Source organism: Carassius gibelio, chromosome A4, assembly GCF_023724105.1.
Source record: "Carassius gibelio isolate Cgi1373 ecotype wild population from Czech Republic chromosome A4, carGib1.2-hapl.c, whole genome shotgun sequence".
Taxonomy (NCBI): Eukaryota; Metazoa; Chordata; class Actinopteri; order Cypriniformes; family Cyprinidae; genus Carassius; species Carassius gibelio.
Genome location: NC_068374.1, coordinates 34,928,738 through 34,942,640, shown reverse-complemented (window position 1 = coordinate 34,942,640; position 13,903 = coordinate 34,928,738). Strand labels below are relative to the sequence as shown.

At 39.1% G+C, this 13,903-nt stretch overlaps 1 protein-coding gene across 1 annotated transcript in view; it reads left to right on the top strand.

Annotated features, from left to right (window-relative positions):
• LOC127979167 (hemicentin-2) overlaps positions 1-13,903 on the top strand; it is a 106,744-nt gene that overhangs the window by 3,110 nt on the left and 89,731 nt on the right. The window contains exons 2-7 of the mRNA XM_052584388.1: positions 3,417-3,476; positions 3,633-3,691; positions 3,855-4,220; positions 4,365-4,712; positions 4,810-5,073; positions 10,921-11,184. Of these exons, the coding sequence (XP_052440348.1) occupies positions 3,643-3,691; positions 3,855-4,220; positions 4,365-4,712; positions 4,810-5,073; positions 10,921-11,184 (1,291 nt within the window). The 5' untranslated portion in view covers positions 3,417-3,476; positions 3,633-3,642. The remainder of the gene's footprint in view (positions 1-3,416; positions 3,477-3,632; positions 3,692-3,854; positions 4,221-4,364; positions 4,713-4,809; positions 5,074-10,920; positions 11,185-13,903) is intronic.

The window sequence follows — 13,903 nt, the reverse complement described above, 5'->3', positions numbered from 1 at the left end:
AATTGATTTTTTTTATAAGGTTGTGAATTCTCAATACAATACCTCCCTCTCAAATTATAAAAGGTATAGTTATTTTATACTGGAAGCTGATTTATAAACAATTTTACCCCTCATAATTTCCCCACTTGGAACAATGGGTATATATATATATTTGTATTTATTTATTTATTTATTTATTTATTTTTGGTAATTTTATGAAACATGTTATGTCCACAAGCAATTAAATGTTATATATGGCTTTTATGTTGAAAACCAGTGTGCTAAATGAAGCTCTTAATTTACCATCTTTTAATTTACCAAACAAATTAATTTGAACTTAACTGACAAAAAGACACATTTCCAAATCAAGGAACTTGTAGGAGCCATGACTTCTTAAAGTCAAGGAAATACACTTTAAAACTTGTAATATTTATCCATCCTCTGAACTTCTAAGACATAGATTCAGTATTGATCAACAGAGCCTTTCCTCTAAAGAGGATATAACCTTCGGTATTGTCACAAACCACTGTGGAGACGGAGGATTTAGTGCAAGTGAACAGTTTATTTACAAGTGTTAATGTGACAAGGTGCTGTTGACTTCCAGAGCTCTGGAGATAAACACAAGGAGAGTAAGCTTAGGTATGTCAGAGTGGATCGCGGTGGGGATATCTGAGGACATAGGAAAGACAGGTAAGTAGAGAGAGGTCGGACACCAGTTCATGGTTGTTAACGGTAGACCGGACACCAGAGTACTGAGTTGGACGTGTCTTTATCCTGTTGAGTGATTACTGGATGCAGGTGCTCAGTACTCCAGTGATTGGGATCATGCTTGATGGGAGTCAGGTGTGTTCTAGGATTTCCGGAGGAGGGGGTTCGTGAGATTCCGGGCATCTGCAGTGGAGGGAGAGAAGGGTTTAAGGATTGAAATGTGGAATGATGGGTGAATGTGGTATCTGGGAGGTAATTGGAGCCTGTAGGTGACCTCATTGATCTGCCTCTCGACCGTGAACGGACCAATGTAGCATGGACTCAACTTCCTGCATTGCTGACAGAGACACAGATCCCATGTTGATAGCCAGACTTTATCCCAGGGATGGTAAACTGGAGTGGCGGCATGTCGAACATCAGCAAAGGGCTTGTGTCTCCGTATGGTGCACTGGAGGTTGAATGTGAGCTGAGTCACACAGCAGCTGGGACCAGGGAACATAAATCCTCCCTTCTTGGCATCCCAGCGGAGCAGGTTCATGTTGGGTAGCACCTGATGTCCCCGTTCATGCTCCACATGATGGGGCTGACAATCATGGCTGGAGGGAGTATAATTTCGGGGTCTGAAGGAGTGTCCAGGGAATGCAGACGAGAAAAAGCATCAGCCATGCAGTTGTGGTTTTCAGGGTGGTAGGTGATGTTGAAATTGAATCTGGTGAAGAACAGGGCCCAACGGGCTTGCCGGGAATTCAGTCAATGGGCTTCACAGTGATTGCTGATTTTTATGATCAGTGATTACCGTAAAGGGGTGGTTAGCTCCCTCCAGCCACTGTCTCCATTCCTCTATAGTGAGCTTGATCACTAACAGCTCCCTGTTCCCTATGTCGTAATTCTGCTCCGCTGGGGTCAGTTTCCTGGAATAGTAAGCACAAGGCTGGAGGCATGGAGGCTCACCGAAGTGCTGGGAAAAAACGATGTAAAATCGATGTAAACTATGACTGACTTGTGGAGGAATTCCAGGAACACCTCATTCATGAAGCCTTGGAAGATTGAGGGGGCGTTGGAGAGTCCATACGGTATAACGCAGTACTCGTAGTGACCAGAAGGGGTGATGAAGGCTGTTTTTCATTCATCCCCTTTGCGGATTCGAACGCATCAGGCAGCATGTCGACGGCAGAGACCATGGCCTGTGAGGTGGTAAGTGGGTGGAATGCCACAATCAGGTGGGATCATTGGAGCAACATCAGGCTCAGGGCTCTCGATGAGGGTGGAAGCCACGTGACACCCTGGAGAACTGGACAAGGAAGAGCGGTGAGATAATGTTGATGGCAGAACAGACTCCAACACTGTCAATGACAGTCGACAGAGAGGCAGATGGAGACTGCATAGGGAGATGAAGTTTAGGAGAATTTCTGCCGGAGGAAAATCAGGGAGTGGATGAAGCAGTGAGTGCTGAGAGAAGGTTACCCAGCTAATGCAGAAGATCTACAGGAGCAGGTGACTGGGGACCCATACAGTTGAGTTTGTTGGTCTGGTCTTCTGTCACAAACCACTATGGAGACGGAGGGGTTCAATGCAAGTAATTTACAAGTGGTAATGTGACAAGGTGTTGTTGAGAGGATAACTTCCAGAGCTCTGGAGATAAACACATGCAGAGTAAGCTTAAGTATGTCACAGGAGATCGTCGTGGGGATATCTGAGGACATAGGGGAAAAAAGGTTAGTAGAGAGAGGTCAGGCACAAGTTCATGGTTATGCATGTTAGACCGGATACTGGAGTACTGCGTCGGAGGTGTCTTTATCCTGGTGAGTGATTACTGGGTGCAGGTGATTGGTGTAAATCCTTGAGAATGTCAGAGTTTAAGAGTGGAAGAAGATTTTTTAGTTTATTAGAGACGTTTAAAATATTAGAAGACCCGGATAAGTTTTATATTGTATATTGTTTTTTTCTTTTTTCTTTTATAGTGCTCTGTTCTGTAGGACATTAATTATAGTTTGGTATTGCCTTTTTGTAATTGTGTTTACTGCAAAACAATTGACGACAAAACATGCTGACAGTTTCAGTACAGATATTGAAAATGACCACAGTTTCTGTTACAAAACAGAATTTTAATGAGGCATAACAGCACATATTGCATCCCATAAACAAAGAAGAGGCAAGCTGTTTTATAGAGCTCACCACTATTAAATCTATACTTAATTCTACAGTAATACAGTTACAATGTAAGTATGTGATTAAGTACAAGTTCACCACATGAGCAGCTTGTTTTGCTGACTAAAGTATTTTGAACAAACCTCTTCTGCTTTCGGCTTTGGTCAGTATCATGTGTTAATCTTCAAATTACAATGTTCCTTATTTGAAATAAAGTTTATGACTGTCAAAAAACACAAAGCATACTAAGTATTACCGACCCATTATACATTATCTTGATGTAGGTTATGATATCTCAAAGTTTAGAAGAATTTTTTTTTTATGATTTCTCATCTTCTGTACATCTTATAATGTCTTGTGATTCGCCACTGAATATTAAAAATTATTCCTAAATCAGCATAAACCCCAGATCTCACAGCACAATTCATGTTTTCAATTTGCAATATATATAAAGAAATGTTAAATATTCAGCTTCAGACTGATTTGCATATTTCTCAGCCTGGCTACTGTCACTGAGTTCTGTCTAAAGGAGAAGTGGTGAATCTCTAATATGAGCTAAATTGTGTCGTTTTCACACACAGTTCTCCCTCCGTTCAGTGTAGAAGCGTCAGCTTGAGCTCTGTCTTCAACTCTCTTCTCTGGTAAGACATTTACACACAACACACTCAAACTCACACTTACTCCTGTAGCTTTGAATCAGAGAAAGTCTTTTTTTAAATCTAGAGATTTAGAAATAATGAGCATAAGAGCTTTAAATTCATGTATAATATATCTGTTTTTGTTTCTTCTGCTGTAAGGTGAATGTAAATGATGGAAACATTGGTGACGTTCCTCCTCACTGGATCTCTGATACAAGGTCTCATTCTTAGATTATTCCTCTGTTTAACAAGATTAATTATTATTATGAAAGCACTTTCATGTGACCTTCATGAGATAAAGAGCAATAAGTTCTGCAGAAGTGTGTTCTGCTTGTATTCTCTGATTGTTTACTTCCTTCGATCTGTTTGTCTGTGTTTTAGGTGTTTTGTGTGGCTTTAATATCAATCTGCCGAATAAAGTAGAAGCTCTGAAAGGATCCTGTGTTTTCATCCCCTGCACATTTGATATTGAACAACAATATGAAGCTGACCTCACTGACAGTGCAAAGAGATTGTGGTTTAAAGATGGAGACCCTCGCATTATAGTGTTTAACTCCAGCAGACCCAACACTGGACGGTTAAAAGGAGAAATATTTGGCACTGCTACACAGAAAAACTGCACCACACGATTCGATAATGTTGATCAGAGTCATAATGGGTCATATTACTTCAGACTTGAAGCCAATGGTAAATTGCAATATAACTACAAAGGACCTACATACTCTCAAGTTGAAATTGTCGTCTTAGGTGAGTGTCATATTGTTCATGCTGCTTCTATAGTGTGACTGGACATGAAAAAGAAATCTACTACTGTACAAAATATATCTTCATTATTTGATAAATTAATCCATATGATCTTGTAATATTTGACAACGTCTCTGTCTGTTTCAGGATCTCCACCCAAGCCTACACTGGTTGTCTTTAAAGATCAGCAGAAGGTGATGAAGAGGAAGGTGGATGTGATTGAGGGAAGTTCAGTGAGTCTGCGCTGCTCTACTAAGATCTTCTGTCCGTCTCATCCATCATCTCTCACATGGAGCTCGTCTCTCATCGAGAGCGTCACAGGACGACAATATCAGAGCCAAACTGAGCTCATCTCTGATCTGAACTTCCCTGTTTCTCACCGACATCATGGAGTCACTTTCACCTGCACTGCAACACACCAGATACAGGAGCAGAAAAAAGCACACAAGCCGAAGCAAATCACAAAAAAAGAGTCCCGTCTGCTACACGTTCAGTGTAAGACAGGAATAATATCAATCTGTGCTGAATGATCATCTATAATTAGTGCTGTAAATCATAAAGTAATCACCTGAATGATTTTATCCTCCACTAGATGCTCCTAAAAACACATCGGTGGAGATAAATCCAGCTGGTTTAGTTCTGGAGGGTCGTTCAGTGACTCTGATCTGCAGCAGTGATGCAAACCCAGCAGTGAACTACACCTGGTACAGAGACACTGAGAGACCTCTGAATCCAGTTCAGACCGGACCAAACCTGACCATCAACAACACCGACCCGACACACAGCGGACGATACTACTGTACAGCTGAGAACAAACACGGCACACAGAACTCATCAGTGCTGCTGGACGTCCAGTGTGAGTGTTACGAGTCTTTACTAACTTTTACATTAATTTAACACACACACACACAAACAAAATACTAAGAAAATCGCCTTTGAAGTTGTCGAAATTAATTCTTAGAAATGCATATTACTAATCAAAAATTAAGTTTTGATATGTGTAAGGTAGGAAATTTACTAAATATCTTAATGGAACATGATCTTCACTTAATATTCCAATTATTTTTGGCATAAAATAGAAATCTATAATTTTGACCTATAAATTTTTTTTTGCTTTTGCCAATAAATATACACTGAACAAAATTAAAAATGCAACACTTTTGTTTTTACCTGACCTCAAAGATCTAAGACTTTTTCTATATACACAAAATGCCTATTTCACTCAAATATGGTTCACAAATCTGTCTAAATCTGTGTTAGTGATCTCTTCTCCTTTGCCAAGATGATCTATCCACTTCACAGGTGTGGCATATCAAGATGATGATTAGACAGCATGATTATTGCACATGTGTTCCTTAGGCTGGCCACAGTAAAATGCCACTCTAAAATGTGGAGTTTTACTATATTGTGGGGTTCGGTCAGTATCTGCTGTGACCACCATTTTCTCACGCAATACATCTCACGCATTGATCAGGTTGTTGATTGTGGCTGTGGGATGTTGGTCCACTCCTCTTCAATGGCTGTGTGAAGTTGCTGGATATTAGCAGGAACTGGAACGCGCTGTTGTATACGTCGATCCTGAGCATCCCAAACATTCTCAATGGGTGACATGTCCGGTGTGTATGCTGGCCATGCAAGAACTTGGATGTTTTCAGCTTCACACCAGACATGTCACCCATTGAGCATGTTTGAGATAAGATTTAATATTTGAGAGAAATAGGCCTTTTGTGTACATAGAAAAAGTCTTAGATCTCTGAGTCCAGCTCATGAAAAATGGAGGCAAAAAAAAAGAGTTGCGTTTATAATTTTGTTCAGTATACTGGCTATTAAATTAAATTAAATTACTACAATCACAAATTAATGGAGACGTTGAACAGTGTTCGCGCCTCGCATCTTTTCTTCACGTGCTGCACTATTTACAACCTGTGACTGTCACAGGATTGCGCTCACACTCAGTTTGTCTTACTGACACATTTTTTTGAGCAGCTGATGTGCGATTTCTCTTTAGTATTTGTGGCAAGTAATGCTAAAGTGAAGCAGTTTTACTTTTCTGTAGTTTTTCAATGGCTCTCAGTCACACCGACGACTTCGCATTTATTGCATGAACAGAGCAAAAAATGTAAGTGTCTAAATCATACACACAGCTCCACTGAATGATAAATGTGTTTTAACAATGTAATTAAACCGAATGTACAAAGGGAAGTTTTAAAATAACCACAGCATTAACAGCAACCTTGAAATAAGAGTGTGAGGTTTATCTGATAATCAGATGCATGAAAGTAGTGTTTATTGCTGGTTTATTCTTATTTTGTGGTGTCAAGTAGTGTCCCTCTACTTAACAACAGTTGAAATAAACTTTAAATAGCAATAAATCATGAAATGTTTGTATTCTGTAGGGTAAACACAATTTGTGCTCTGTTACATTTTTGTATTAAAATACATATTTAAAACGAGTTTGAGAGATTGCATTTGTATCAAAATATCCATGCCCGCTGTACCTCAAAGAGCTATCACGGAATATAATTGCAACAATATAACATTTTTAACACAAATAAAGTGGTTATACTGGCAATATATATTTTATTTAACGTACAATTTTATTAAATTGTTTTAAATACATATTTTGTTGTATTTAGGAAAAATGTTGTCGTCCCCAAATTAATGTCTGTGGTGTTACAACAATGGATGTAAAAGGGAGAATTCAATTTGAACTACTTCCTGTGTGTAAAGGTCATTGCAGATGCTGGTTGATCTGAGAACCGCATGGGGAGCTCAGTCTTTCTTATACATTTTCTTAAAGTTAGCTCAATTTCTGATAATTTCATGTGTCACACTTTATTATTGTCTGTGGTTTTATGTTGATAACCTGCAGATATGACATATTTAAATATAAATGATGATATTTAAATACTTATTAATATTTTCAAAATGTCCCCAGATCTTAAAATCATCATGACCTCTATTTCAGAAAAGTCTGGGTTTGGGCTGATTTGTCTGTGGTGTTCTGTGTTTCCTGGTAACAACACAGACTCTATAGTAACTTGCAATATGAAGACTGTGGTGTTACTTCAAAATGTATCTGAAATTTCTTTGCTTAAGAGCCATTTTATATTATAATCTAAAGTTTTTAGACTGTAAAATGTTTTAATATTTTAGAATAAAGACTATAAAGGTACCGCAGAGCATGTTTCCTTTCTCCTTTGGCAGAAATAGGGGTCAAAGCGAAAAATTTAACATTTATTTTAAAAACTGAAATTTAAATGATCAGTGAAACTGAATCCTTAAAGTAAATTATTTATTAATTATTACCTAAAGTTGCATAACCCTGCTCAGTTCAGAACAAAACAAAATGTTACTTTAAATATTGGTAACACCATAGACATAATTGATTTTCACCAATGTTTGATTGAAATAATTTAAAAGTCTAAATGTTCTTATGCTTCTATTTTAATCGATATAGAATATTAAACTAATTTTAATTATTTAATAGCAATACATTTTATTAGAAAAAAAACAGACAACAGTCTCGTTTTTTTCTGAATCATCATTCACTAATGGAGAAGAAAAGTTAAATACTATAACATTTTATTTAATGAAAATTAAATAAAGAAGTTTTCTCACTGAAAGAGAAATAATCTTGCGCTCATAGACGTGCCAGATATCTGCAGCAATCTGAATAAAAAGCATAATGAACTGATTTAAACAATACATTTATTTATTGAAAATAAACAATAAATAAATAAAATTTATTAATGATGCAGTTCTAACTGACATACGACTTATTATAGTACAGAAACTATAAAGTATAAATGTTTAAAGCCAATTTAAACATTCAAAATATTTTAAAGCTTTAAAACACAAGACGCGGAAAAGCCTAAAAGAGTTGCTGGTTACTCGCGTGCTGTGTTCTTTGCGCACGTGGAGAGAGAGCCGCATCTCACAGACAGCAACACTGAACCGACCTCTCCTTTGCAAAGTTCTCCTTTAAGTTCCTCCTGCACCTGAACGAACAAATTGCAGTTTAAACAAACAGAAAAGGTCTGTTCAGCACCGCGGTGTTCTGCTGTTCAGGCTCACGCAGAGGCGTTTCAAAACACTTGAACGCTGAATTTGTCTGTTTTTGCTCTTGTACCGACATATACATAAAAAAAAAAAATATGTGAAAATACCCGTCTTGGATAATAAGTTTGAAACAACTGTCGGTTATGTCTTGAGTGAAAGTAAACAGTTTAGAAAAAAAATCGTATATGTATTATATCAGAAGCATTCATTGTCTCTTAAAGTGACCGCGCCTAATTTAGCTACTAGCTGCTGTAATGTTAATCCAATGAAAGAAAAATGAAAAAAATAAATTAAAATGAAGTAACCACACTAAAGCTGTGGATTATAATAATTTTTCGTTGGCGAAATACAGCGAAACAGACGATTTGGTCTAAAATGTAAGTCACTTGATATTAAGCTCTTGTTTATTAAACTGTACGCTGAATAAAATCATCACATTTGTAATCATGCTAATATTTGGAGAAAAACGTCACTCTGTGTGTAATATTGGTTAACATAGATATTAAATTATATAAATATGAAATATATACAGGTGCATATTTGAATTCTGAGGCATTAAGACTAAATCTCTTGCACAAGTCTAACCTACTAGACTATGTCACATAGTGCATGCATGCACAGAATGGGTGTGTTTTTGTTTGTTTTTTGTAAAGTGAGATGCATACTCAATAATATCAGATCGTTAAATCAACAATTACGATATCATAGACTACATATAACGCACAACCTATAGCACTGGTCCGATCGGGCAAGTGACCATTCTGTCTACTGTCCCGAGCGTCATTCACACTAGCCTCGGGCAGTCGGGCAGTCCTTATTGTCGAGCCCTGGAAGGGCCCCTCAAGAGGTAAAGCCCAGGGGCCCCTTATAGTCTTAATGCGGCCCTGCGTCTGTCGTCTCGAAGTCGTTTGAAAAACTGGTTCTGGCTTATCTGAAGGACATCACTTGACCCTTACTGGACCCCCTGCAGTTTGCTTACTGAACATACAGGTCTGTGGATGATGCAATCAACATGAGATTGCACTTCATCCTGCAACATCTGGACAAAACAGGCACTTGTGTGAGGATCTTGTTTGTAGACTTTAGTTCGGCTTTCATCACCATCATCCCAACAGCCCTTCAGACCAAACTGACCCAGCTCTCTGTTCCTAGCTCTGTCTGTCAGTGGAGGCAACAGTTAGTGAGACTGGGGAAATTCATGTCAAACAGCTGCTCCACCAACACTGGTGCCCCTCAGGGATGTGTTCTCTCCCCTCTGCTCTTCTCCCTGTACACCAACGACTGCACCTCTAAAGACCCTTCTGTCAAGCTCCTGAAGTTGGCAGACGACACTACAGTCATCAGTCTCATCCAGGGCGATGACGAGTCTGCTTACAGACAAGAGGTTGAGCAACTTTGTGTCTGGTGCAGTCTTAACAACCTGGAGCTGAACACAGCTCAAAACAGTGGAGATGATCGTGGACTTCAGGAGAAACCGCCCTGCACTTTCCCCACTCACCATCATGAACAGCACTGTGACTGCAGTGGAGTCATTCAGATTCCTGCGAACCACCATCTCTCAGGACCTGAAGTGGGACACTCACATTGACTTCATTGTGAAAAAGGCCCAGCAAAGGATGTACTTCCTTTGCCAGCTGAGGAAGTTTAACCTGCCACAGGAGCTGCTGAAACAGTTCTACTCAGCCGTCACTGAGTCTGTCCTGTGTACTTCTATAACTGTTTGGTTTGGCTCAGCTAAAAAATCAGACATCAGTAGACTACAGAGAACTGTTCGGACTGCTGAAAGGATTATTGGGGCCCACCCTTCAAGAACTGTATACATCCAGAGTGAGGAAAAGGGCTCAGAAAATCACTCTGGATCCCTCACATCCAAGTTACCCCATATTTGAACTTTTGCCATCTGGCCGGCGCTTCAGAGCCACAAATACCAGAACAGTCAGGCACAAGAACAGATTCTTCCCCCAGGCAATCCACCTCATTAAGAGTTAAATGTTCCCCACTTGTGCTTATGCAATAAAAATGTGCAAAATCCTTATATTTATTTGTTACCCCTCCATCCTAGTACACATCCTGCATCTTACTCAATCCTATTCCATTATCATTTATAGCACAATTGTTTATACACTTATTTATTTGCCTAATTTTTTTTGTCTGTCTGTTGGTATCTCTGTGTACTGGAAGCTTATGTCACTAAAACATATTTCTTGTATGCGCAAGCATTCTTGGCAATAAAGCTCTTTCTGATTCTGATTCTGATTTCTGATTTTGATTCTGATTTATTTCTTATAGCAAATTCAAAGTAAGAAATAAGAAAATAATTCCTTGTAAGTAAAATAATAATGATGATAATACAAACATACATAAAATTATGACATTTCTGTCACTTCTGAAATGATGGCTATGCCCCTGGTGTTACAGAATGTTAGCCTATACTTAATTATTTTTAAGCTCTTTTTTAAAATCGTGGCATAAAATATGTTATGGCATCGTTAAACCAACATCTAACAATGGAAAAAAGTTTTTTTTCTGTAACCTATGATTCTCTAACCATTTAGGCTGCTGTGTAATTTGCCCCTTGACTAAGCATTTAAAAAATATTACTATATATTGTGCCTGCCTATATTTTTTTCTATTCTTTTAGATGCTCCTAAAAACACATCGGTGGAGATAAATCCAGCTGGTTTAGTTCTGGAGGGTCGTTCAGTGACTCTGATCTGCAGCAGTGATGCAAACCCAGCAGTGAACTACACCTGGTACAGAGACACTGAGAGACCTCTGAATCCAGTTCAGACTGGACCAAACCTGACCATCAACAACACCAACCTGACACACAGCGGACGATACTACTGTACAGCTGAGAACAAACACGGCACACAGAACTCATCAGTGCTGCTGGACGTCCAGTGTGAGTGTTAAAGGGGACATCAGATGCAAAATTCACTTTTACATGGTGTTTGCATATAAATGTGTCTTAGCAGTGTGAGGAAACAACCTTCCTTCAGTGATAAAAATCCTTATTTTTAATCCCCAAAAACAAAAAAAGTCTCAATTATCGAAACTTTTAAATTTTCTGAGCAATATGACATCATATCGCTCAACCCTTGCCCACGACTGTTGACAGATGGTCACATATTCGCATATTTCTGAATGCAATGGAGGAACCAGAACAGGCAGATTAAGTGGTGAATGAAAATACATGCTTTAATTTAGAAACATGGAACACGGGATGAATTCTCCGGTACGCCGGAGGAAGTATGAGGCGGACTGCCACTGGACTAAGAATCTTAGTGAAAGGAAATGGGCCAATAAATTTGGGAGCATGTTTATTACATATGGGGCAGAGCGGAATGTTTTTGGTAGAAAGCCACACCTATTGACCCACGATCTAGATGGGAGGCTTCGACTGGTGGTGATCGGCCTTAGCATTGGTGCATGCTCCCACCCGGAGAAGAGTCTCTCTGGCTCTTCTCCAGCTGCGACGACACCTCAGGACGAAAGCGTGAGCAGAGAGGACTGCGACTTCGGACTCCAGACTGGAAAAAATGGGTGGTTGGTAACATAAGCTACATTCGAAAGGCGAGAACCACGTGGATGACACTGGTAACAAGTTATGTGCGTACTCAACCCACGAGAGTTGCTGGCTCTAGGAAGTGGGATTCTGTGTGACCAAACATCACAACACCCTCTTCAGATCCTGGTTGGCGGTGGGGGTAGTGCAGTGGCCGATCTTAAGAGTTGTACCTGAATGCTTGCATTGCACGGCTAGTTGCCAGCATTTGCTCCTCTTGTTAATCCATGTTGGGGTTGTTTGGGGCAAAAAAACTGCAGTTCTAAAGCTTCGGCTAAATCCATTATGGTCTGATCCTTCCGTCACAATTCACAAGACCGGATTTAAGAGTGGATGCTTAAACAGACAATTTATAAGAATGAAACCAAACACAAGGAACAAACAAGCAACAGCAGAGCTTGCCACAGGCTGGTGGTCTCCGTAGCGCAGGGACGAAATGGGTAGGCACACAGAAGTATAGTAGAGGAAGATCGAGTAACCAAGTACTGGAGGAAAAGATGACCAGGAGCAAGAAGACAAACGCCAAGTATCTGACAATACAAGACGGGGTAGCACACGCTAATCAGACACACCCACTCACCATACCCATACACACAACACTAAACATAGCACAGATGAGACGTGTGTGAGTCTAAAATAGAGAGGTGTAAACATGCAGTTTTTCAACTCTGGAAGTGTTAAATCACACATACATTGCACTTTTCTTTTCCTCAGATGCTCCAAAAAACACATCGTTGTCAGCGTTTCCCTCCAGCTCAGTGATGAGGGGCAAACCAGTGACTCTGATCTGCAGCAGTGATGCAAACCCATCAGTGAACTACACCTGGTACACAGAGACAGGGTCTCAGTTTGAGCTCCTCCAGACTGGATATAATAACACCTACATTGTGACAAACCCTACACACGGAGCATGGTATGGCTGTAAAGCTCAAAACCAGCATGGCCACTGCAATGCTACAATTCAGCTGGATGTTCAGTGTGAGTAAAAACACAGACCTCAAATTAATTTAATCTGATAACCTTAATCTAATCCTTGATAACATAAATACAGTGAATATAGTGCCATTACTACAGTAACTGCAGCAAAAACATAACAATGCTCTAGACAGCGCTAAATGCAAAGTGCATTGTTTATAGAGAAAATAAACGTAAAATGACATGAAAAAGTTGCAACTTTACAATAAAATCATACTTATTTTCACACAGTCAAAATATGACTTTCAGCACTGAAAAGACACTAAGGAGACAACCCCCCCCCCCCCCACAAAAGTATATGTAAATGGTATAAATTTTACATATAGCTTCAATTGAAGACAATTTTATCATATAAACTATATACTACACAGCATGCTATATGGTGTAATATGTGACATGGTGTGTGCATCACATAGTATGGTGGACTGGCTGTGAAAATGAAAAAAGAAAAGCTGTGAAATGGCAGTAGCACTGTGCCAACGTCTTCATTTACAGAAAATGCTTCTGGGAAGACGGAGAGAGATTTGGTTCCCCTTTTGTTAATGTTTTTGTTACAGACCAACATGTTAAAGCTACAGCTACAGCATTTTGAAATGCATGATTTCGATATAACATTTTATGATCCTGCACTTAAACCAGTGAAATTACAAGGAAATGTCAGCAGCTCTTCTATAAAGCCAATGCAGTGATCAAACTCTGCTGGCAACCGACAGCATTAGATGCTGCACATTAAACAATGTTTTGCCAAAAAAAAAAAAAAAGGTAATAAAAAAATGTATATCAATAATTTAAGTCATGATAACTTCTAATGAAATTATGTTCAACCAACAAACTGCACAGAGTTAATCGTTGGTGGCATAAAAATCAACATAATTGTGTTTACAGAGCTCAAAATAATCAAAATAATGTTTGCACATAAAATGAAACTTGTCAACGTTTATCGCCTCGTTCCAAACCTGCATCCATTCAATGGAAGTCAATGGGTTCCAAAGTTGTTCTCAACATAAATGACAGAATATTCATTTTTGGTTGAAGACTTTTTATATCGGAGTACTACTGTAGACAGAAGAGTAAATTGAGT